The sequence below is a fragment of the Oncorhynchus masou genome, chromosome 22, assembly GCF_036934945.1.
Source record: "Oncorhynchus masou masou isolate Uvic2021 chromosome 22, UVic_Omas_1.1, whole genome shotgun sequence".
NCBI lineage: Eukaryota > Metazoa > Chordata > Actinopteri > Salmoniformes > Salmonidae > Oncorhynchus > Oncorhynchus masou.
The window spans coordinates 17,916,276-17,940,594 of record NC_088233.1 but is presented as its reverse complement, the minus strand read 5'-3'; the positions used below and the strand labels follow the sequence as shown (position 1 = coordinate 17,940,594).

The 24,319-nt window shown below is 44.4% G+C and overlaps 1 protein-coding gene across 3 annotated transcripts; it reads left to right on the top strand.

Moving 5' to 3' along the window:
• The first annotated feature begins 226 nt into the window (after positions 1-226).
• Positions 227-24,103, top strand: LOC135509114 (BTB/POZ domain-containing protein 10-like). Of its 3 annotated transcripts, XM_064929474.1 has the most exons (11): positions 227-306; positions 1,619-1,674; positions 3,832-4,017; positions 4,141-4,221; positions 19,575-19,786; positions 20,271-20,586; positions 20,672-20,774; positions 21,744-21,864; positions 22,335-22,532; positions 22,920-23,030; positions 23,504-24,103. In XM_064929474.1, exons 5-11 carry the CDS (start codon positions 19,627-19,629, stop codon positions 23,806-23,808), a joined length of 1,314 nt encoding a protein of 437 aa, XP_064785546.1. In that variant the 5' UTR covers positions 227-306; positions 1,619-1,674; positions 3,832-4,017; positions 4,141-4,221; positions 19,575-19,626; the 3' UTR covers positions 23,809-24,103. The 3 variants fall into 3 exon arrangements, with proteins under 3 accessions (XP_064785546.1, XP_064785545.1, XP_064785544.1); XM_064929473.1 differs by lacking the exon at positions 3,832-4,017; XM_064929472.1 differs by lacking the exons at positions 227-306; positions 1,619-1,674; positions 3,832-4,017; positions 4,141-4,221 and adding an exon at positions 17,013-17,316.
• Positions 24,104-24,319: the final 216 nt, after the last annotated feature.

Here is a 24,319-nt window from a genome sequence, read left to right as displayed (position 1 = left end):
ATGCTCGCACGGCAAAGTCGATTTCCGCGCTTATAAACCCAGGGTCGTTACAGTATGTTTGTCACCAGAGCGGTCGAGGACGTGTTATAATTTTTCACTTTAACAGCGTAATCCAATTTCAATAAATATAAATCGCAGATTGTCCGCAACACTTAAAAACGAACTACCCGGACCGGAAACAGTGACGCACTCCGGCGTGTGGGGGAGGGTTCTTGAAATGTAACATCCAATTAAAATCTACCCGTTTTTGCAATACAACATTCTCCAGAACTGTAAGGGAAGCATGACAACGATGTGATTTTGGAGGTATGGCAACGCAGGACTACATCATTTCTGTTGTATAGGAATTCTAACTCGCTAACGTTAAGTAGAGAATAAGTTACCTTTGCCAATGGAAGGCTCTTGGTTGGTGTAATAATATATAGCATGTAATTTATGTTTCTTCAAATAATGTAGCGTTTCCCCAACTCTTTCCTCGGGACCCCAAGGAGTGCATGTGTTGGTTTTTACAAATATTCAAAGCTTGATGATTAGTTGATTTATTTGAATCAAATGTGTAGTACTTTAGCAAAAAAAAAAAAAAAAAAAAAAACGTGCACCCCATGGCGTCCCGAGGACCGAGTTTTGGGGAAACCCTGAACTAATGTGAAGCGAACAATACACATGTAGGCCTATGTTTTCTATTAACATAGAAACATGTCATAAGTGCTGATGGTGGCTGATTCCTCATTGATCCCTCCTCTACCTACCTACCTGTGATGGCTGAATGTCCGCATTTTAGAGGACAACTCAAGCACACTGAGTTGTCGGGTATGAGTGTCTTCACAGACACTCAAGTTGATAAAACTAGGATTTATTACTGAAGAGTACTGTATTGTTACTTACAGAAATAATTGTATAACAAGGACAGCACAGTAGGACTTGTGAAAATGCTTGATTGTTCAGCATTCAAGACAGGTGTCCAATACCATTTTTATATATGAATAATATTGTTTAGTTTCAGGAATTACCTTGCATTCTGAAGTGACCATTATTTAAGTTGACCATGTTTTTTCACTTACATTTCAACATATGACAGACAGTTAGTATAATTCCATTACCTTGGAATTGCCGTGAGACTCAGATTTTTCACTTTAAAATGTAGCCTATGCCAAACAAAAAACATTGATTTCAAAGTTTAACAAGTCATAGAACTCTATGCACAATAACTACTTTTAATAATTTCCACTGACAATTATACAATACACATTTACAGGAAAAACTGTGCAGATGCAGTCTGGTAACAGAATTACTGTAAAATCTCCCTTAGTATTATTCTAATTCTGTTACCAAACTGCATCTGCACAGTTTGAAGAAAATGTTTGTTTTTATTTACTGTGTAAATTGTTCAAAGTAGACATTGTGCGTAGAGTTGCATGGTTTGTTAAACTTTGAAATAAAAAGGTTTTAGTTTGGCATACATTTAAAAGTGAAAAATTGGAGTCTCTTCATAATTCCGTTACTGTGAAATTGCCCTGACCTAGAAATGTAACAATGTGTTTGTTTCTTTGTTGAAGATTGACAACAAATGGTTGAATAATTTGTGCTGGTTCAATTCCATGTTTTTGCCCGAGTTTAGGCCTGAAGGTTGATGATTGGTTGAGAGAGATCCATGACTCACATACCATAATAAAGGTAAACAAATCGTGTGCCAATAGCTTAGGGCCTCAACAAAAATATAAACGCAACATGCAACAATTTCAAATATTTTACTGAATTAGAGTTCATAGAAGGAAATCAGTCAATTGATCACAGACCCTGATCTATGGATTTCACATGACTGGGCAGGGGCGTAGTCATGGCTGGGTCTGTGAGGGCATAGGCCTACCCACTGGGAAGCCAGGCCCAGCCAGTCAGAATGAGTTTTTCGCCACAAAAGGGCTTTATTACAGAAATAAATACTGCTCAATAAGCTTTTTGTGTGTATTTCTGGGATCTTTTATTTCAGCTCATGAAAAAATGGGACTGACTCTTTAAAGGTTGCGTTTATATTTTTGTTCTGTATAGTTCAGAAGTAAGATTTGGCTTAGCTAAACATTTTTGTTACAGTGCATTCGGAAAGTATTCAGACCCCTTAACTTTTTCCACATTTTTATTATTCTAAAATTGATTATATTCTACATTGATTAGATTGATTATATTAAATGTTTTCCTCAAATCTACACACACACCCCATACAAACCAAAACAGGTTTTTAGAAATGTTTGCTGGCCTGAATGCCAAGCGTCACATCTGGAGGAAACCAGCATCTTGCCGTGGGGATGTTTTTCAGCCGCAGGGTCTGGGAGACTAGTCTAGATTGAGGAAGAAATTAATAGCAAAAAGTACAGATAGATCCTTGATGAAAACCTGCTCCAGAGCGCTCAGGATCTCCAACTGGGGCAAAGGTTCACACAGGAGTGACTTCGGGACAAGTCTCAATGTCCTTGAGTGGACAGCGTCGTCCGGGTTAGGGAGGGCTTGGCCGGTAGTGATATCCTTGTCTCATCGTGCACCAGCGACTCCTGTGGCGGGCCGGGCGCAGTGCACGCTAACCAAGGTTGCCAGGTGCACAGTGTTTCCTCCGACACATTGGTGTGGCTGGCTTCCGGGTTGGATGCACGCTGTGTTAAGAAGCAGTGTGGCTTGGTTGGGTTGTGTATTGGAGGACGCATGACTTTCAACCTTCGTCTCTCCCGAGCCCGTATGGGAGTTGTAGCGATGAGACAAGATAGTAGCTACTAAAAAATTGGATATGACGAAATTGGGGAGAAAAGGGGGTAAAAATAAAAAAATAGCTGTGCAGCGATGCTCCCCCATCCAACCTGACAGAGCTTGAGAGGATCTGCAGAGAAGAATGGGAGACACTCCCCAAATATAGGTGTGCCAAGCTTGCAGCACATATCCAAGGACACTCAAGGCTGTAATTGCTGCCAAAGGTGCTTCAACAAAGTACTGAGTAAAGGGTCTGAATATTTATGTAAATGTGATTTTTTTAAATGTTTGCATTGCCATTATGGAGTATTTTGTGTAGTTTGAGGGGGGGGGACAATAAACAATATTAGAACAAGGCTGTAATGTAACAAAATGTGGAAAAAGTCAAGACGTCTGAATGCTTTCCGTTTGTGTGAAATATAAGGGGTTGACATGATTTTTTTAATGATTACCCCTTCCTCTGTCCCCTACATAAATCTGTAAGTATTACATTTCAAGCACAAATTCAACTACAAAGAACAGGGAACAGTGATTGGTAGATGGGTAACAATAACAATCAGACATCGAATATATCTTTTAGCATGGTCCATTTATTCATTATTCTGTGGATGATGTATTAAACCACCCAGAAATATCAAAGATGCAGTCGTCCTTCTGAACTGAGAGGTTGGAGCGGAAGGAAACTGCTTAGGGATGTCACCATGAGGCCGTTGGTGATGTTATTTTTATTTATTTTTTAACCGCTACAGTGGCTGTGAGTTCAGTGGCTGTGATGGGTGAAAACTGAGTTGGCTCAACACTGTAGTGACTCCAAAATAATGATCGAAATGACAATGAAAAGAATAATGCAAATATACAGAATAAACATGAATATGTATGTTACAAAGAACTAAAGTAATATTGCCCAAAAAACACGGCAAAGGGATACACTTTTTTGCCTACATGCAAAGCCTTGTAAATTGAGATTGGGCCGGAGGAGATGCTGTTGTACTACGGGCTCCTAACAATTGTGCTATTTTGTGTGTGTGTGTGTTTTCGCATTATTTGTAAATTATTTTGTACATAATGTTTCTATCACTGTCTCTTATGACCGAAAAGAGATTCTGGATATCAGGACAGCGATTACTCACCTCGTACTGGACAAAGATTTTTTTCTTTTTTTCGAGTCGGACGTGAAGGATTTACTTCAGAAACACGACAAGGCCCAAATCCATATCATTCGCATGAAGAAGAGACAGAGATTAGGGATGTAGGTTGGGGTTCCTTGTAAGGATCTGACGACAAGTGGGTACTCCACCTCTACCATCAGTCCAATTAGCCAACGTGCAAATCATTGGTTAATAAAATGGATGAGCTCCAATCGAGACTATCCTACCACCATTAACTGTAATATCTTATTTTTCACAGAGTCGTGGCTGAACGACGACATGGATAACATACAGCTGGCTGGGTTTTCGGTGCATCGGCAAGATAGAACAGCTGTCTCCGGTAAGACAAGGGGTGGTGGTCTGTGTATTTGTAAATATCTGCTGGTGCACAAAATCTAATATTAAGGAAGTCTCTAGGTTTTGCTCGCCTGAGGTAGAGTATATCATGATAAGCTGTAGACCACACTATTTACCAAGAGAGTTTTCAACTATATTTTTCGTAGCTGTCTATTTACCACCACAAACCGATGCTGGCACTAAGACCACACTCAATGAACTGTATAAGGCCATAAGCAAACAAGAAAATGCTCATCCAGAGAAACTTAAATCTGTTTTCTACCAGCATGTTACATGTGCAACCAGAGGGGAAAAAACTCTAGACTACCTTCACTCCACACACAGAGATGTGTACAAAGCTCTCCCTCACCCTCCATTTAGCAAATATAACCATAATTCCATCCTCCTGATTCCTGCAAAAACTAAAGCAGGAAGTACCAGTGACTCGCTCAATACGGAAGTGGTCAGGTGACGCAGATGCGAAGTTACAGGACTTTTTTGCTAGCACAGACTGGAATATGTTCCAGGATTCTTCCGATGGCATTGAGGAGTACACCACATCAGTCACTGGCTTCATCAATAAGTGCATCGATGACGTTGTCCCCACAGTGACCGTACGTACATACCCCAACCAGAAGCCATGGATTACAGGCAACATCCGCACTGAGCTAAAGGATAGAGCTGCCGATTTCAAGGAGCCGGACTTTAACAGGGACGCTTACAAGAAATCCCGCTATGCCGTCCAACGAATCATCAAACATGCAAGGCGTCAATACAGGACTAAGATTGAATCGTACGACACCGGCTCTGACGCTCGTCGGATGTAGCAGGGCTTGCAAACTATTACGGACTACAAAGGGAAGCATAGCCGCGAGCTGACCAGTGACACAAGCCTACCGGATGAGCTAAATGACTTCTATGCTCACTTTGAGGCAAGCAACACTGAAGCATCCATGAGAGCATCAGCTGTTCCGGACGACTGTGTGATCACGCTCTCCGTAGCCAATGTGAGTAAGATCTTTAAACAGGTCAACATTCACAAGGCTGCAGGGCCAACAGATTACCAGGACGTGTACTCCGACAATCCACTGACCAACTGGCAAGTGTCTTCACTGACATGTTCAACCTGTCCCTGACCAAGTTTATAATACCAACATGTTTCAAGCAGACCACCATAGTCCCTGTGCCCAAGAACATCAAGGTAACCTGCCTAAATGACTACTGACCTGTAGCACTCATGTCTGTAACCATGAGCTGCTTTGAAAGGCAGGTCATGGCTCACATCAACACCATTATCCCAAAAATCCTAGACCCACGCCAATTTGCATACCACCCCAACAGATAAACAGATGATGCAATCTCTATTGCACTCAACACTGCCCTTTTCCACCTGGACAAAAGAAACACCTATGTGAGAATGCTGTTCATTGACTACTCATCACTAAGCTAAGTACCCTGGGACTGAATCCTGGACTTCCTGACGGGCCGCCCCTAGGTGGTAAGGATAGGTAACAACACATCTGCCATGCTGACCCTCAACATGGGGGCCTCTCAGGGGTGCCCGCTCATTTCAAATCCAATTTTATTTGTCACATACACATGGTTAGCAGATGTTAATGCGAGTGTAGCGAAATGCTTGTGCTTCTAGTTCCGACAATGCAGTAATAACCAACGAGTAATCTAACCTAACAATTCTACAACTACTACCTTATACACACAAGTGTAAAGGGATAAAGAATATGTACATAAAGATATATGAATGAGTGATGGTACAGAACGGCATAGGCAAGATGCAGTAGATGGTATTGAGTACAGTATATACATATGAGATGAGTAATGTAGGGTATGTAAACATTATATTAAGTGGCATTGTTTAAAGTGGCTAGTGATACATTTTTACATCAATTTCCATCAATTTCCATTATTAAAGTGGCTGGAGTTGAGTCAGTGTGTTGGCAGCAGCCACTCAATGTTAATGGTGGCTGTTTAACAGTCTGATGGCCTTGAGATAGAAGCTGTTTTTCAGTCTCTCGGTCCCTGCTTTGATGCAGCTGTACTGACCTCGCCTTCTGGATAATAGCGGGGTGAACAGGCAGTGGCTCGGGTGGTTGTTGTCCTTGATGATCTTTATGGCCTTCCTGTGACATCGGGTGGTGTAGGTGTCCTGGAGGGCAGGTCGTTTGCCCCCGGTGATGCGTTGTGCAGACCTCACTACCCTCTGGAGAGCCTTACGGTTGTGGGCGGAGCAGTTGCCGTACCAGGCGGTGATACAGCCCGACAGGATGCTCTCGATTGTGCATCTGTAGAAGTTTGTGAGTGCTTTTGGTGACAACCCGAATTTCTTCAGCCTCCTGAGGTTGAAGAGGCGCTGCTGCGTCTTCTTCACAACGCTGTCTGTGTGGGTGGACCAATTCAGTTTGTCCGTGATGTGTACGCAGAGGAACTTAAAACTTACTACCTTCTCCACTACTGTCCCGTTGATGTGGATAGGGGGGTGCTCCCTCTGCTGTTTCCTGAAGTCCACAATCATCTCCTTTGTTTTGTTGACGTTGAGTGTGAGGTTATTGTCCTGACACCACACTCTGAGGGCCCTCACCTCCTCCCTGTAGGCCTTCTCGTCGTTTTTGGTAATCAAGCCTACCACTGTAGTGTCGTCCACAAACTTGATGATTGAGTTGGAGGCGGTCATGGCCACGCAGTCGTGGGTGAACAGGGAGTACAGGAGAGGGCTCAGAACGCACCCTTGTGGGGCCCCAGTGTTGAGGATCAGCGGGGTGGAGATGTTGTTGCCTACCCTCACCACCTGGAGGCGGCCCGTCAGGAAGTCCAGTACCCAGTTGCACAGGGCGGGGTAGAGACCCAGGGTCTCGAGCTTGATGACGAGTTTGGAGGGTACTATGGTGTTAAATGAGCTGTAGTTGTAGTCGATGAACAGCATTCTCACAATGAGTGGGGCAAAAAAGTATTTAGTCAGTTCAACTATGACAGACAAAATGAGAAAAATAAATCCAGAAAATGAATTTATTTGCAAATTATGGTGGAAAATAAGTATTTTGTCACCTACAAACAAGCAAGATTTCTGGCTCTCACAGACCTGTAACTTCTTCTGTAAGAGGCTCCTCTGTCCTCCACTCTTTACCTGTATTAATGGCACCTTTTTGAACTTGTTATCAGTATAGAAGACACCTGTCCACAACCTCAAACAGTCACACTCCAAATTCCACTATGGCCAAGACCAAAGAGCTGTCAAAGGACACCAGAAACAAAATTGTAGACCTGCACCAGGCTGGGACGACTGAATCTGCAATAGGTAAGCAGCTTGGTTTGAAGAAATCAACTGTGGGAGCAATTATTAGGAAATGGAAGACATACAAGACCACTGATAATCTCCCTTGATCTGGGGCTCCACGCAAGATCTCACCCCGTGGGGTCAAAATGATCACAAGAATGGTGAGCAAAACTCCCAGAACCACACAGGGGGACCTAGTGAATGACCTGCAGAGAGCTGGGACCAAAGTAACAAAGCCTACCATCAGTAACACACTACGCCGCCAGGGACTCAAATCCTGCAGTGCCAGACGTGTCCCCCTGCTTAAGCCAGTACATGTCCAGGCCCATCTGAAGTTTGCTAGAGAGCATTTGGATGATCCAGAAGAAGATTGGGAGAATGTCATATGGTCAGATGAAACCAAAATTGAACTTTTTGGTAAAAACTGAACTCTGAGGGTGGAAACATCATGCTTTGGGGCTGTTTTTCTGCAAAGGGACCAGGACGACTGATCCGTGTAAAGGAAAGAATGAATGGGGCCATGTATTGTGAGATTTTGAGTGAAAACCTCCTTCCATCAGCAAGGGCATTGAAGGTGAAACGTGGCTGGGTCTTTCAGCATGACAATGATCCCAAAGACACCGCCCGGGCAATGAAGGAGTGGCTTCGTAAGAAGCATTTCAAGGTAGGGGAGTGCCTAGACAGTCTCCAGATCTCAACCCCATAGAAAATCTTTGGAGGGAGTCGAAAGTCCGTGTTGCCCAGCAACAGCCCCAAAACATCACTTCTCTAGAGGAGATCTGCATGGAGGAATGGGCCAAAATACCAGCAATAGTGTGTGAAAACTTTGTGAAGACTTACAGAAAACGTTTGACCTCTGTCATTGCCAACAAAGGGTATATAACAAAGTATTGAGATAAACTTTTGTTATTGACAAAATACTTATTTTCCACCATAATTTGCAAATAAATTCATAAAAAATCCTACAATGTGATTTTCTGGATTTTTTTCCTCATTTTGTCTGTCATAGTTGAAGTGTACCTATGATGAAAATTACAGGCCTCTCTCATCTTTTTAAGTGGGAGAACTTGCACAGTTGGTGGCTGACTAAATACTTTTTTGCCCCACTGTAGGTATTCCTCTTGTCTAGATGGTTTGGGCAGTGTGCTTGCGATTGCATCGTCTGTGGACCTATTGGGGCGGTAAGCCAATTGGAGTGGGTCTAGGGTGTCAGGTAGTTTGTTCACCCATGACTTCATGGCCAAGCATAACTCCAACACCATCAAGTTTGCCAACGACACAACAGTGGCAGGCCTGATCACCGAAAATGATGAGACAGCCTACAGGGAGGAGGTCAGAGATCTGGCAGTGTGGTGCCAAGATTACAACCTCTCCCTCAACGTGATGAAGACAAATGACTACAGGAAAGGGAGACTGAGCACGCCCTCATTCTCATCGACGGGGCTGTAGTGGTGCAGGCTGAGAGCTTCAAGATCCTTGGTGCCCACATCACCAACAAACTATCATAGTGCAAACACACCAAGACAGTTGTGTAGAGGGCACGACCTATTCCCCCTCAGGAGATTGAACAGATTTGGCATGGGTTCTCAGATCCTCAAAAGGTTATACAGCTGCACCATCGAGTGCATCCTGACAGGTTGCATCACCTCCTGGTATGGCAACTGCTCAGCTTCTGACCGCAAGGCACAACAGAGGGTAGTGCTATGGCCCAGTACATCACTGAGTCCAAGCTTCCTGCCATCCAGGACCTCTATACCAGGCAGTGTCAGAGGAAGGCCCTAAAAATGGCCACCCTAGCCATAGACTGTTGTCTCTGCTACTGCAATGCAAGCGGTACCGGAGCGCCAGGTGTAGGTCCAAAAGACTTCATGATAACAGCTTCTACCCCAAGCCATATGTCTCCTGAACAGCTAATCAAATTGCTTCCCAGACTTTTTGCATTGTCCCCCCCACACCCATAGTTGCTGCCAAAGATGATTCTAACATATATATTGACTCTAATCAAGGTATATTTAAGCAATACGGCCCGAGGAGGTGTGGAATATGGCCAATATACCACGGCTAAGGGCTGTTCTTAGGATACTGTTGTTAGGATCAAATTTTATTGGTCACATACACATGGTTAGCAGGTGTTATTGTGAGAGTAGTGAAATGCTTATGCTTCTAGATCCGACAGTGCAGCAATATCTAACAGGTAATATCTAACAATTCCACAACAAAACCTAATACACACAAGCTAGTAAAGGAATGGGATGAGAATATATACAGTGAGCACCATAATTCATTGGACAGTGACTATTCTTTTGTTTTTTTGTTTTTGTACTTTAGCACTTTGAGTTTGAAAGGATACAGTGACAATGAGAGTGAAGGGCAGACTGTCAGCTTTCATTTTAGGGTATTTTCATACATTTCGGATGAACCGTTTAGAAATGACACCACCTTTTGTACATGGTCCCCCCATTTTAAGGTACTACAAGCATTTGTTGAATTGGCTTCACAGATTTGTGTCGTTAGGCAGGTGTATTCATTTGTGTCGTTAGTGAATGCAGGAGAGCTGTTCATGAATAGTATTGATTCTAGACTTTGCTATTGCTTTTGGAGGTTGTTGTTGGGGTGTGACAACATGAGGAAGACATCAGTGTGGATGCAAATGAAGATGGCTGTCATAAGACTCAGAAATGAAAATCAATCAATCAGGAACATTGCAAAACCCTGGGCATGCCCAAGGCCACAGTTTGGTTCATCATTAACAAGAAAAAAACAACCAGTGAACTCAATTATGTCAAAAGACCCGGCAGAATGAAGAAGACCACTGTAGTGGATGACCAGAGAATACTCTCTATGGTGAAGAAAAACCCCCTGACAACAGCCCAACAGATCAAAAACACTCTCCTGGATGCAGGTGTAGATGTGTCAAAGTCTACCATACATAGAAGACTACACCAGCAGGACTACAGAGGGTACACTACAAGATGCAAACCACTGATAAGCCTGAAGAACAGAAAGGCGAGATTGCAGTTTGCTGAAGAGCACCTAAAAGAGCCCCAAGAGTTCTGGAAAAAAGTATTGTGGACAGATGAGACAAAGATTAACATGTACCAGATTGAAGGAAAGAGGAACGTGTGGAGAATGGGTATGCTTTGGGTATGCTTTTGTCTTTGTCGATGTTGGTAATCAAGCCTACCTCTGTAGTGTCATCTGCAAACTTAATGATTGAGTTGGAGGCGTGCATGGCCACACAGTCGTGGGTGAACAGGGAGTACAGGAGAGGGCTGAGAACACACCCTTGTGGGGCCCCCGTGTTGAGGATCAGTGGAGTGGAAGTATTGTTTCCTACCTTCAACACCTGGGGGTGGCCCATCAGGAAGTCCAGGATCCAGTTGCACAGGGCGGGGTCGAGACCCAGGGCCTCAAGCTTTATGATGAGCTTGGAGGGTACTATGATGTTGAATGCTGAGCTGTAGTCAATGAACAGCATTCTTACATAGGTATTCCTCTTGTCCAGATGGGATAGGGCTGTGGGCAGTGTGCAGTGTGCAGTGTGATGGCGATTGCATCGTCTGTAGACCTATTGGGGCGGTAAGCAAATTGGAGTGGGTCTAGGGTAACAGGTAGGGTGGAGGTGATATGATCCTTGACTAGTCTCTCAAAGCACTTCATGCTTTCAGAAGTGAGTGCTGCGGGGCGATAGTCATTTAGTTCAGTTACTTTAGCTTTCTTCGGAAACAGGAATAATGGTGGCCATCTTGAAGCATGTGGGGACAGCAGACTGTGATAGGGATTGATTGAATATGTCCGTAAACACACCAGCCAGCTGGTCTGCGCATGCTCTGAGGACGTGGCTAGGGATGATGTCTGTCTTGCGAGAGTTAACACGTTTGAAATGTTTTACTCATGTCGACCACGGAGAAGGAGAGCCCACAGTCTTTGGTAGCAGGCTGTGTCGGTGGCACTGTATTGTCCTCAAAGCGTGCAAAGAAGTTGTTTAATTTGTCTAGGAGCACGACATCGATGTCCGACACGGCTGGTTTTCTTTTTGACTGTCTGTGATTGTCTGTAGACCCTGCCACATACGTCTCCTGTTTGAGCCGTTGAATTGCACTCCACTTTGTCTCTATACTGACGTTTCCTGTAGTTCTTGACCAGGTTTGCACACACTGCAGCAGGGATTTTGGCCCACTCCTCCATACAGACCTTCTCCAGATCCTTCAGGTTTTGGGGCTGTCGTTGGGCAATACGGACTTTCAGCTCCCTCTAAAGATTTTCTATTGGGTTCAGGTCTGGAGACTGGCTAGGCCACTCCAGGACCTTGAGATGCTTCTTACGGAACCACTCCTTAGTTGCCCTGGCTGTGTGTTTCGGGTCGTTGTCATACTGGAAGACCCAGCCACGACCCATCTTGAATGCTCTTACTGAGGGAAGGAGGTTGTTGGCCAAGATCTCGTGATACATGGACCCCATCCATCCTCCCCTCAATATGGTGCAGTCGTCCTGTCCCCTTTGAAGAAAAGCATCCCCAAAGACTGATGTTTCCAACTCCATACTTCACGGATGGGATGATGATCTTGGGGTTGTACTCATCCTTCTTCCTCCAAACACGGCGAGTGGAGTTTAGACCCCCCAAAAATATTTTTGTCTCATCAGACCACATGACCTTCTCCCATTCCTCCTCTGGTCATTGGCAAACTTCAGACGGGCCTGGACATGCGCTGGCTTGAGCAGGGGGACCTTGCGTGCGCTGCAGGATTTTAATCCATGACGTCGTAGTGTGTTACTAATGGTTTTCTTTGAGACTGTAGTCCCAGCTCTCTTCAGGTCATTGACCAGGTCCTGCCGTGTAGTTCTGGGCTGATCCCTCACCTTCCTCATGATCATTGATGCCCCACGAGTTGAGATCTTGCATGGAGCCCCAGACCGAGGGTGATTGACCATCATCTTGAACTTCTTCCATTTTCTAATAATTGCGCCAACAGTTGTTGCCTTCTCACCAAGCAGCTTGCCTATAGTCCTGTAGCCCATCCCAGCCTTGTGCAGGTCTACAATTTTATCCCTGATGTCCTTACACAGCTCTCTGGTCTTGGCCATTGTGGAGAGGTTGGAGTCTGTTTGATTGAGTGTGTGGACAGGTGTCTTTTATACATTGTATCAAATACTTGTTCGGCCCACTGTTTCTCAGTCCAAGTGATCGAAACAATCTTGAAGCGTGGAATCCGATTGGTCAGACCAGCGTTGGATAGACCTAAGCACGGGCGCTTCCTGTTTCAGTTTCTGCCTTTTGGAGGGGAGCAACAGGATGGATTCATGGTCAGATTTGCCAAAAGGAGGGCGGGGAGGGCCTTGTATGCATCAAGGAAGTTAGAGTAGCAGTTGTCGAGTGTGTTACTCGCTCGTGTACTGTAATCGATATGCTGATAGAATTTAGGTAGCCTTGTTCTCAGATTAGCTTTGTTAAAATAACCAGCTGCAATAAATGCAGCCTCAGGATGTATGGTTTCCAGTTTGCATAAAGTCCAGTGAAGTTCCTTGATGGCCGTCTTGGTATCCGCTTGCGGGGGGATATACACAGCTGTGACGATAACCGAGGAGAGTTCTCTTGGGAAAGAATACGGTCGGCATTTGATTGTGAGGAATTCTAGGTCAGGTGAACAAAAGGACTTGAGTTCTTGTATGTTGTTACAATTGCACCATGAGTCATTAATCATGAAATGTACACCCCCGCCCTTCTTCTTCCCAGAGAGATGTTTGTTCCTATCGGCGCGATGCACTGAATATCCTGCATATCTCTTTGGAAAACAACTCCGGCCCTATTTTCATTGACTTTGATAACTAGGGACAGGACATTAGCGAGCAATATACTCGGAAGCGTTGGGTGGTGTGTGCGCCACCGAATCTTCACTAGAAGACTGTTCCGGCTCACTCCTCCGACGTTGTTGTTTTGGGTTGGCCTCTGGAATCAGTTCAAATGCCCTGAGAGGTGCAGACAAAGGATCTGCTTTGGGGAAGTCGTATTCCAGGTCGTAGTGCTGGTAAGTTGACGTCTCTCTGATATCCAATAGTTCTTCCCTGCTGTTTGTAATAACATTTTAAGGTTTTCTGGGATAACAATGTAAGAAATATTACATAAAAAAAAATAAAAAATACTGCACAGTTTCCTAAGGACTTGGTGCCCTATTGCTATTATAAACTGGTTACCAACGTAATTAGAGCCGTAAAAATACATGTTTTGTCATACCCGTGGTATACGGTCTGATATACCATGGCTGTCAGCCAATCAGCATTCAGGGCTTGACCCACCAAGTTTATAATAGTGTTTATTTCATACACTTGGGCTCCCGAGTGGTGCAGCAGTCTAAGGCACTGCATCTCAGTGCAAGAGTTGTCATTACAGTCCCTGGTTTGATTCCAGACTGTATCACATCCTGCCGTGATTGGGAGTCCCATAGGGCGGTACACAATTGGTCCAGCGTCGTCTGGGTTTGGCCCCCCGACCAGTCACTCTGACAAAAATTGGCCTGCTGCTGAATTTCGTTGTCTACCCAAATCAAAAATCAAATCAAATGTATTTATATAGCCCTTCGTACATCAGCTGATATCTCAAAGTGCTGTACAGAAACCCAGCCTAAAACCCCAAACAGCAAGCAATGCAGGTGTAGAAGCACGGTGGCTAGGAAAAACTCCCTAGAAAGGCCAAAACCTAGGAAGAAACCTAGAGAGGAACCAGGCTATGTGGGGTGGCCAGTCCTCTTCTGGCTGTGCCGGGTGGAGATTATAACAGAACATGGCCAAGATGTTCAAATGTTACATTTACAGCATGGTCGAATAATAATAAGGCAGAACAGTTGAAACTGGAGCAGCAGCACGGTCAGGTGGAAGTTGAAACTAGAGCAGCAGCACAGCCAGGTGGACTCGGGACAGCAAGGAGTCATCATGTCAGGTAGTCCTGGGGCATGGTCCTAGGGCTCAGGTCCTCCGAGAGAGAGAGAGAGAGAGAGAGAGAGAGAGAGAGAGAGAGAGAGAGAGAAAGAGAATTAGAGAAAGCATATGTGGGGTGACCAGTCCTCTTCTGGCTGTCCGGGTGGAGATTATAACAGAGCATGGCCAAGATGTTCAAATATTCATAAATGACCGGCATGGTCGAATAATAATAAGGCAGAACAGTTGAAACTGGAGCAGCAGCACGGCCAGGTGGACTGGGGATAGCAAGGAGTCATCATGTCAGGTAGTCCTGGGGCATGGTCCTAGGGCTCAGGTCCTCCGGGAGAGAGAAAGAGAGAGAGGAGAGAATTAGAGAACGCACACTTAGATTCAAACAGGACACCGAATTGGACAGGAGAAGTACTCCAGATATAACAAACTGACCCTAGCCCCCCGACACATAAACTACTGCAGCATAAATATTGGAGGCTGAGACAGGAGGGGTCAGGAGACACTGTGGCCCCATCCGAGGACACCCCCGGACAGGGCCAAACAGGAAGGATATAACCCCACCCACTTTGCCAAAGCACAGCCCCCACACCACTAGAGGGATATCTTCAACCACCAACTTACCATCCTGAGACAAGGCTGAGTATAGCCCACAAAGATCTCCGCCACGGCACAACCCAAGGGGGGGCGCCAACCCAGACAGGATGACCACATCAGTGAATCAACCCACTCAGGTGACGCACCCCTTCCAGGTACGGCATGAGAGAGCCCCAGTAAGCCAGTGACTCAGCCCCTGTAATAGGGTTAGAGGCAAAGAATCCCAGTGGAAAGAGGGGAACCGGCCAGGCAGAGACAGCAAGGGCGGTTCGTTGCTCCAGAGCCTTTCCGTTCACCTTCCCACTCCTGGGCCAGACTACACTCAATCATATGACCCACTGAAGAGATGAGTCTTCAGTAAAGACTTAAAGGTTGAGACCGAGTTTGCGTCTCTGACATGGGTAGGCAGACCGTTCCATAAAAATGGAGCTCTATAGGAGAAAGCCCTGCCTCCAGCTGTTAGCTTAGAAATTCTAGGGACAATTAGGAGGCCTGCGTCTTGTGACCATAGCGTACGTGTAGGTATGTACGGCAGGACCAAATCAGAGAGATTGGTAGGACCAAGCCCATGTAATGCTTTGTAGGTTAGCAGTAAAACCTTGAAATCAGCCCTTGCTTTGACAGGAAGCCAGTGTAGGGAGGCTAGCACTGGAGTAATATGATCACATTTTTGGGTTCTAGTCAGGATTCTAGCAGCCGTATTTAGCACTAACTGAAGTTTATTTAGTGCTTTATCCGGGTTGCCGGAAAGTAGAGCAATGCAGTAGTCTTAGCTAACCTAGAAGTGACAAAAGCATCGATTAATTTTTCTGCATCAGTTTTGGACAGAAAGTTTCTGATTTTTGCAATGTTGCGTAGATGGAAAAAAGCTGTCCTTGAAATGGTCTTGATATGTTCTTCAAAAGAGAGATCAGGGTCCAGAGTAACGCCGAGGTCCTTCACAGTTTTATTTGAGACGACTGTACAACCATTAAGATTAATTGTCAGATTCAACAGAAGATCTCTTTGTTTCTTGGGACCTAGAACAAGCATCTCTGTTTTGTCCGAGTTTAAAAGTAGAAAGTTTGCAGCCATCCACTTCCTTATGTCTGAAACACGTGCTTCTTGCAAGGGCAATTTTGGGGCTTCACCATGTTTCATTGAAATGTACAGCTGTGTGTCATCCGCATAGCAGTGAAAGTTAACATGATGTTTTCGAATAACATCCCCGTACCCCTGGTGTACAGCTATGGCTCATGTGGAAGAGATGCACAAAGGTCCACCAGTTAAGCCCAATGACCACAACCATATTGATATGTTTCTTCTTCCACCTAAGCAAATTGCAATCATTGTAAACATGTACAGATTTAATCAATAATTTGACATCTGCATGCATTAACAGGCTTTTTGATAATGGAATAAGAAGCTGCTAAGTATATTTCAATACATTATTTTAATTCAGACAATGAAAAGTAGCCTATAGATTAAATACAAATATCAAAATAGTGTTATGAAGTGTTTATTAAGCAAGATAATGACATGATTAACAGTCTACAATATACACCATGTGTCAAAGTGTTGGGTATAATTTGATACATCTATGGCTGTAGTGCTACCTCTCTGGATGGACTACTCAAAAAATCCCAACACACTTCTGTCAATCATAGCCCTTATCTGGGGAGTCAATCATTATAAGAAAATATCTAGCTCAAATTACATAATTTAACACCAACTAACAGAACATATTTTAAGCACATATTGGCATATTCATTGACAGTCAAGTCAAGTCCAGAGGTCAAATGGTGCTCTGTCATGTCCTTCATCCTCAAGCCAGCTATTTTATTTAATCAGCCAAGCCATGCTGCTTGATGCTGCTATGGAGAATCGTGTCAACAAGGGCAGTATCAGGACCACTGAGGTATCAGGAGAGTAGACGGGGAGGTCGGGCTACGCCTACGTCAGGAGGTTTGCTCTGTGTGTGTCTGACTCGATTTCGTGGAGAAAAAAAGCGCACAGCCATTCATATCTACGGGTCTCCCTGTCTGAATTGAATGACTGGCCCTCCTGTCTATTTTTTTTTGTCATTGGTGCGATCGAGTCTTTTTGAAAGAGAATTTTCAGGCTGTGCTCTCACAGCTAGAAAGTTGAATCAGAGTCTACGAAATAATGCTGAAGTTCGAAAGTAATGCCCAACTATGCTAAACCGGCTGGCAAGCCTGCATTGTTCGGAGGAGCCCAAGTCCTTTGTGCTTTCATCCCTCAGCTCATCCCGTGCTGCTTTGTCTTTCATTTGCCGTGCGATACAGACGGGTAGGTATGCTCATCATCCTATTCATTCTGTTTCTTATGGCATGTGTTGATTTCCTATATTTTGTAAATATTAATTCGATGTGTTTGTTTTTTTATGCAGCTTTTCCACGCATTCTAATGAATAGCAATGTGGAAAGGGGAAAATAAAGCAAGACTGCGTGTGTCTTTAAAAGGGAAGTGTCTAATTTCTTGGTTTGCCGATCAGAACGCATAAGGTTTATTTATATACATTTTTGTAAAGGGTTAAACCCTCGACACTAGTGCGCATTCTTCTCTGTTTAACATCAAAGTAGCAGTGTCAGCACTCAGCGCTCTAAATTATTGATGGGACCTTTTTCTTTAAGTAACGGGACTCAATGCTGCAGACGCCTATAACACAAGTGCATCTGTGGATTTTTTTTCTTCTTATCACAGTCATATAATATTCAACCATGCAATTTGCATCCCAAGTTATTTCGTGGAAAAAAATGCTATTTTCAAGATTCTATGTGAGGTAATCGCGGGAGCCATTAATATGTGGATGGATATAGCTTTGCATTGCTGCATGAAAGATGAGATGAACGCTATCGCTCTCACTGATCCATTGTTTGCAGATCGTGCTAGACTTGCCTGCTTCTTGCACTGAAAGAAGATTTGTTTTATACATTAAACAATCTGGTCAAAAATCCTTCCTGTTGGACATTCTACCCTATATTAAAAAATCCAATTATGCCAAACTATTGTAGATAATAGGTCGAGTAGATAGCCTAAAGGGGTTGATGCTGCTGTGTTTGCTGACCTGAATTGCTGCTGAGTGCAATAGGGGCACCATTCCATAACCAGCCTATGCTGTTCCTACATTCACCGGCATCTCCAATGCTGTCCAATGCTTTTAATCACATTCCCCAACCTAATGATTAAAATTTTTTATTATTCAGATAAAGTCCACACACCATCTGGGGATAGTCTACTCATTGTTTTTTTTGGTTCAGTTTTTGTTTACATGGCAGTATTCTATACTGGTGCAGTAATGAGGACAAGCTGCTCAAAGAGCAGGGGACTGGCATACTGTAGAGCAGGCCTGGCTCTGACCTGCATACTGCATGATGAGAGCTAGCATCATGGACCACAGTTTAGCATCCATTCAGCCGCTGCCAAAATATAGACAGCTATTATTTGGACACAAAATTGAATAACATGACATTCTGCCTTATTTTGCCGCATGAAGTAAGTTGGTTGTTCTCCACGTGTAGTGAAATGATTGATTTCTGCTGCTCTGAGTCAGCCAGTCAGTCCCCCAGGTCTGTGATTTTTCTCATTCTCTGGGACTCCATCAGTGGAGGAGGCAGTGGACTCAGATGTCAGACCCTGTTACGGTTGACTAGACACAGTTTTCTATGGGGAACTAGAAGGTGGACGGACGTCATCCATTGGAGGGACTATAAAGCAGTTTCTTTAAAGCTCTCCTGTCTTTGAGAGTTCCTCAATGTGCTGTTCTCTCTAGTCCATTCTCTCCAAGGGCATTCACTTCAGCCTCATCATATTTCATAATCACATCCCTGGGGCGGGAGCCGCTCTTTATTAGGGAGACCTGCTGTATGGCACACTGGCCAGACTAGACAAACCAGACGGTGTGAGAGCGGTTTCAGAGGTAAAGAGGCTGCTGCAGATAACAGAACAATGCTTCCTGCTTCTGTCTCTGCTTGTCCCAATGGGATGACCAGTTTCTAAATTTCCCTGTAGAAAGGCTCTTCTGAAACAGACAGCAGAGTTTTACGTTTAAATGTTTCAATGGTAAATTAATATTATTTTTGAAGGTGTTTGGTTAGATTTTTTAAATATTTTTTAAAACTAGGCAAGTCAGTTAAGAACAAATTATTATTGGTACTTCAAGCATTGTGTGTAGTCTGCTCCATCAGTGTAATATTTCAGATTTTACAAAGGCCACTCCGAGAGGAGTAATAGTCCAATGTATGTGTTGTCCCCACAGTTAAGTGGGGAGTTCAATGGGATTGTTTCACATGGATTCATTCCCTAATGTGTTTCTCAGAGTATAGGGCTCGAGCTGCAGGCAGCAAGCAGTAGTGTTGTATTGGCAATCTTTCTGCAGCGGTCAGCACTCCCCAAACAAATCTGCTTCTCGCACAGAAAATTCACATGAGTTTATTGCAGGCTTTTACCCACTTTTCTCTGCAGAGAAGCATGCAAAATGTTCACTTTTCACTCAGTGCTCATGTGTGTATCTCTGACTGGGTGTGTGTGATCTTCTCCTCTCTCAGTGCACAGCCCCGCCTCCCAGCAGTCCCACAACTGGAGGCCGACCTAGTCAACATGAACCTGCATGGCGCCAGCGGAGGCCTCGACCGCTGCAGGGACAGTGACCGCCGGCGCACCAGCGACCGCTCCCGAGACTCCTCCCATGAGAGGGGCGAGGGTCAGCTGACCCCTTGCATCAGAAACATCACCTCGCCCACCCGACAGCACAACAGTGGTGAGTAGCTTCCCAGTGTTTCATCTCCATCACTGGAGCAACACCCTGGCTGTACCCGTTGCTCATTCTGTAATCCATTACTGCTTTGCGACAGAACCACACAGTGTAGTGATGAGACACGGACATAACAGGGCCGTCTCAGATGCCTCAGGTCCAGCTGTTAGATTGAGGCCCTTTCTAACTACACAAAATCACTGTCTGAAGTGGTTTCATCACGTAGAAATCTCCTTAAAGCCTCACCCAGAGGCGGAGCCACGGTAGTCATACGACTGCTACTCAGTCTGGACCCACTCTGGGAATTAAGCCAATGGCCGAACTGAATGATGTTTAAATTTCTACAGTAACAGTTGAGTATTCAAGCCTTGAAAGGCTCTTGCGAAAGCTTTCAATGCCTTTTTTCATCCTTATGGCAACCAGCTACAGTGTGATGAGACCGCAGTGTTAGCGCCTTACCTACGGTACTCTGTCTGTCTGTCTCTTCCAGATCGTGAGCGGGGCGAGGGTGGTTCTTCCTCCAGGTCATCAAGTCCTCGGCCGCCCAGGGCCTTGATGTCGGTGGGGCCCAGTTGCATCGCAGTGAGCAGCAGCAGAAGCAGCCTGTTCAGCAAAGAGGCCCACTGTAAGGGCCTGGGCCACGGACATGTCCACAGCTCCTGTGACCTCATCTACGTCTATGAGAACACCAAGGAGGAGGCGCGCACTTTGCGAACGGCCGAGAAGGTCACTCTGATCGTGGACAACACCCGCTTCGTGGTGGACCCGGCTATCTTCACTGCTCAGCCCAACACCATGCTGGGAAGGTACAGCAAAATATTTTATCAACGGGATATTACAGAAAATTAAAGGGATAGTTAATTTCAAACCAAATGTTTTCCTCTCTTGTAGAATGTTTGGTTCCGGGAGGAAATACAATTTTACCAGGCCCAATGACAAAGGGGAATTTGAGGTGGCAGATGGAATCAGCTCAACTGTTTTCAGAGCCATCCTGGTAAGACTCATTCTGGTTTGATAATGTCATACAGTTTCACCTAATGTCCCCAGAGATGGGTTGGTATTGGGTTGGTATTGACGAAGTGAAGGATTACGCTGCTGTGTCATTCATGACTGGAATGGAACATACTAGTTTCTAGTAATACCTTGACAAATAAGATTGTTCACAAACAATCTCTGAGGTTGTCTGTCTGATATATTGTGTATTTTTGCAGAAGTGTGGAAATGTAGGGCAAATAATCAGTGTTACATAAGGCACATTGACCGGGATCAGAGATACTAATGCTGTACAGCATGCTAGTGCTTTCATTTTTGTGTTTGTTCACCCCGCTGTTCCACTTAACTCTCCAGAGACACAGGGGAGGAGAACAACCAGGTAATGGCATCTGTTTGTGTATGTATCATAGGGTTTCTGGATGTTATTTCAGGCTCAAGAGCAGCTTTCTGTGTGACTCACAGGCTGTACATTGTTCTTGCATGTCAACGTAGAAATTCCGCATCTCTATGCCTATTTGTATGGGGGAGAGATGCTAATGTGGATAGTCGGGACTCAAGAACATGCTAAATGCACTTCTTTGTTTGATTTCAAGGCTTATCTTGGATTGTCAGTATTAACAGTCTCGTTGTACAGATCTGTGCTCGACATGTGAAGAGCTCCCGACTAAAACAGCAGGGAGAGAGGAAAAATATGTCTGGCAGCATTAGCATTCAGGGCACAGAGAAAGTGCCTGATACGGCTGTTAGCTATCTTGTGAATAGCTCCTGCAGCCTCCATCCATTTTCTTTTCAGTGTTATACTTGAACGATCTCCGTGTTTCTCTGGCTGTAAACGGGTCTGTGGGGGTGGTAGGAAGACAGTGACGTCACTGCCATTTGCTGTTGTCTGAAGGCTCTGTTCTGTGTGTGCGCAGAGCAGCCTCAGTGATGGCTGCCTGTTGGTTTTTTCTGTGTGACTTTTAAATGGCAGGATTACTACAAATCTGGGATAATCCGCTGTCCTGATGGTATCTCCATTCCCGAGCTGAGAGAAGCATGTGACTACCTCTGCATCTCCTTCGACTACAGCACCATCAAGTGTAGAGACCTCAGTGAGTGTATATAGCTATGTGCCATCAGGCCCTCTTTTTCTCATTATAATGACATGATAATAGACATGTAATATTTAATTCCATATCATTGTTCTGTATTAGATGCTAGGTTTATTTAGCCTGCTGTGTGTTTGGTGTTGTGGAGGTGTTGACATGTTGTTGGTGAGTAGGTGTCACAGCTCTGAAACTCAGTAAAGTCAGTATTAGCTTACAGGTTTGATCCATGTCAGATGATTGCAGAGTTTCCACAATGTGGGCTATTGATTGACATTGTTTTAAATGTGGATGTGTCTAGTTCTCCTCACGTGTGTGTGTGTGTGTGTGTGTGTGTGTGTGTGTGTGTGTGTGTGTGTGTGTGTGTGTGTGTGTGTGTGTGTGTGTGTGTGTGTGTGTGCGTGCTTGAGTGTAGTTCTCACCCTGAAATATAAACAAAGTTTTGTTGTCTCAATCCACCTGCTCCTATTTTCCAGGTGCACTCATGCACGAGCTATCCAACGATGGGGCGAGGCGTCAGTTTGACTTTTACTTAGAGGAGATGGTGCTTCCTCTGATGGTGGCCAGCGCCCAGAATGGAGAGAGGGAGTGTCACGTAGTGGTCCTGACAGACGACGACGTGGTGGACTGGGACGAGGAGTACCCTCCGCAGATGGGAGAGGAGTATTCTCAGAGTGAGTCAGGTCATTCACCTCACTGGCTCTGCTGATATAGTAGTTTACAAGCAAGCCATTTCATCAAGTCACCTATGAGTGGTTTGTATCGCTGTGAAAATAATTGCCCAAGATTATAATTGACTGGGATGACATGTTAAAGGCCCAGTGCATTAGTTCTGGGTAACAAGTTACTTACAGTAATAGTTTTGCATTAAAGTGGTAAAAAAAAATAAACAAGTGTTTCATCAGCTGTTGTACAAATATGATACAAAACACAGGAAATAGACTTTGAGTGCACTGGTTCACCTGCTTTATCTGTATTGCTGAATGTCTGTGTTATTTTACTTAGAATATGTATGACATTTAATTATATAAACAATAATACTTTTTCATTTTTCTTTACAGTTATATACAGCACAAAACTGTACAGATTCTTCAAGTACATAGAGAATCGTGACGTTGCCAAATCAGTATTAAAAGAAAGAGGACTTAAGAAAATCAGACTAGGAATTGAAGGTATGGTGGATCATCACTAAACTGCCTTGTTCCTTGTTGCACATAATGTCAATCAAGAAGTTTTACTTTCATGTCTATACAATTTCTGATAACACTTAAGAGTAACACCAGTTACTCTTAAGCCTGCTTTGTAATCATGTAATTACCAGAATCACTCATCCATTATTAGTATGTAATACTAACAGGCCCTATTACTATGTTACAGCATGTGACAATGTTGTTACTAGTAGAGTAATAAACGTGATATTGCAGGTATAAGAGCAACTCAATATAGCCTAAAGGGTTACCCCAACCGGATAAAAAGTATTGAAGACCACACTTTTTGTATAAATATACTTCAAATACAACATCATGTATTTAATACAATTGTTTTATTAACCAATAAAAAAAAAATTATAAGATAAGAAGTATTTGAACAGAAAACGTAAATGTCACTAACTCCCAAACCAAAATGTCTGTTTTTATCCTCCCAGGTTACCCCACCTACAAGGAGAAGGTGAAGAAGCGTCCCGGCAGCCGGCCAGAGGTCATCTACAACTATGTCCAGAGGCCCTTCATCCGCATGTCCTGGGAGAAGGAGGAGGGCAAGAGTCGCCATGTTGACTTCCAGTGTGTGAAGAGCAAGTCCATCACCAATCTGGCAGCCGCCGCTGCAGACATTCCCCAGGACCAGCTGGTCAACATGCACCCTGGTCCTCAGGTGGACGAACTGGACATCCAGCCTCAGCCAAGCAACCACTACGAGCCAGACCCAGACGCTCCCTCACCGGCTGTCTGAGACTGGGTCCCCGTCCCCCTCTTCCTCCTCCACAGAGCACTGTAGTGACAAGCAAGTTGGGCAGCAGAAACCACATTGCCTTTACAAGCCTCAAAAGATAACTGGTATATACTGTCAATAGCCAAGGAAGGAGAAGCAAAGCACACAGTAAACGATTGCCTCATTGCACTGTCTGCACTGTTTTTTTTAAACTAACCAAAGGAGATTTATTTTTATCAAGAATATTTGACGTATTCTTTTCATTTTGAAGGGGGGAAAAAAGCAGATTGTATCACAATAAACTTGTCTGTGGGTCCCCATGTGATGAGTTGTGTGTGTGTGTGTGGTGCTGCTGTGTAGTTACAGTACTGTAGTTCGTAAAGAGTTTGGTTTTCTCCACTTCCCCTGCAGTACGGCGGTGCGGGATTTAGAATCTTACCATAGGTAGTCCACCACCAGATAAGCCTCGCTGTGATGCTTTGGTCTCAGAATAAATACATTTGTATTGATCTCACTTTCATCATTCATGACG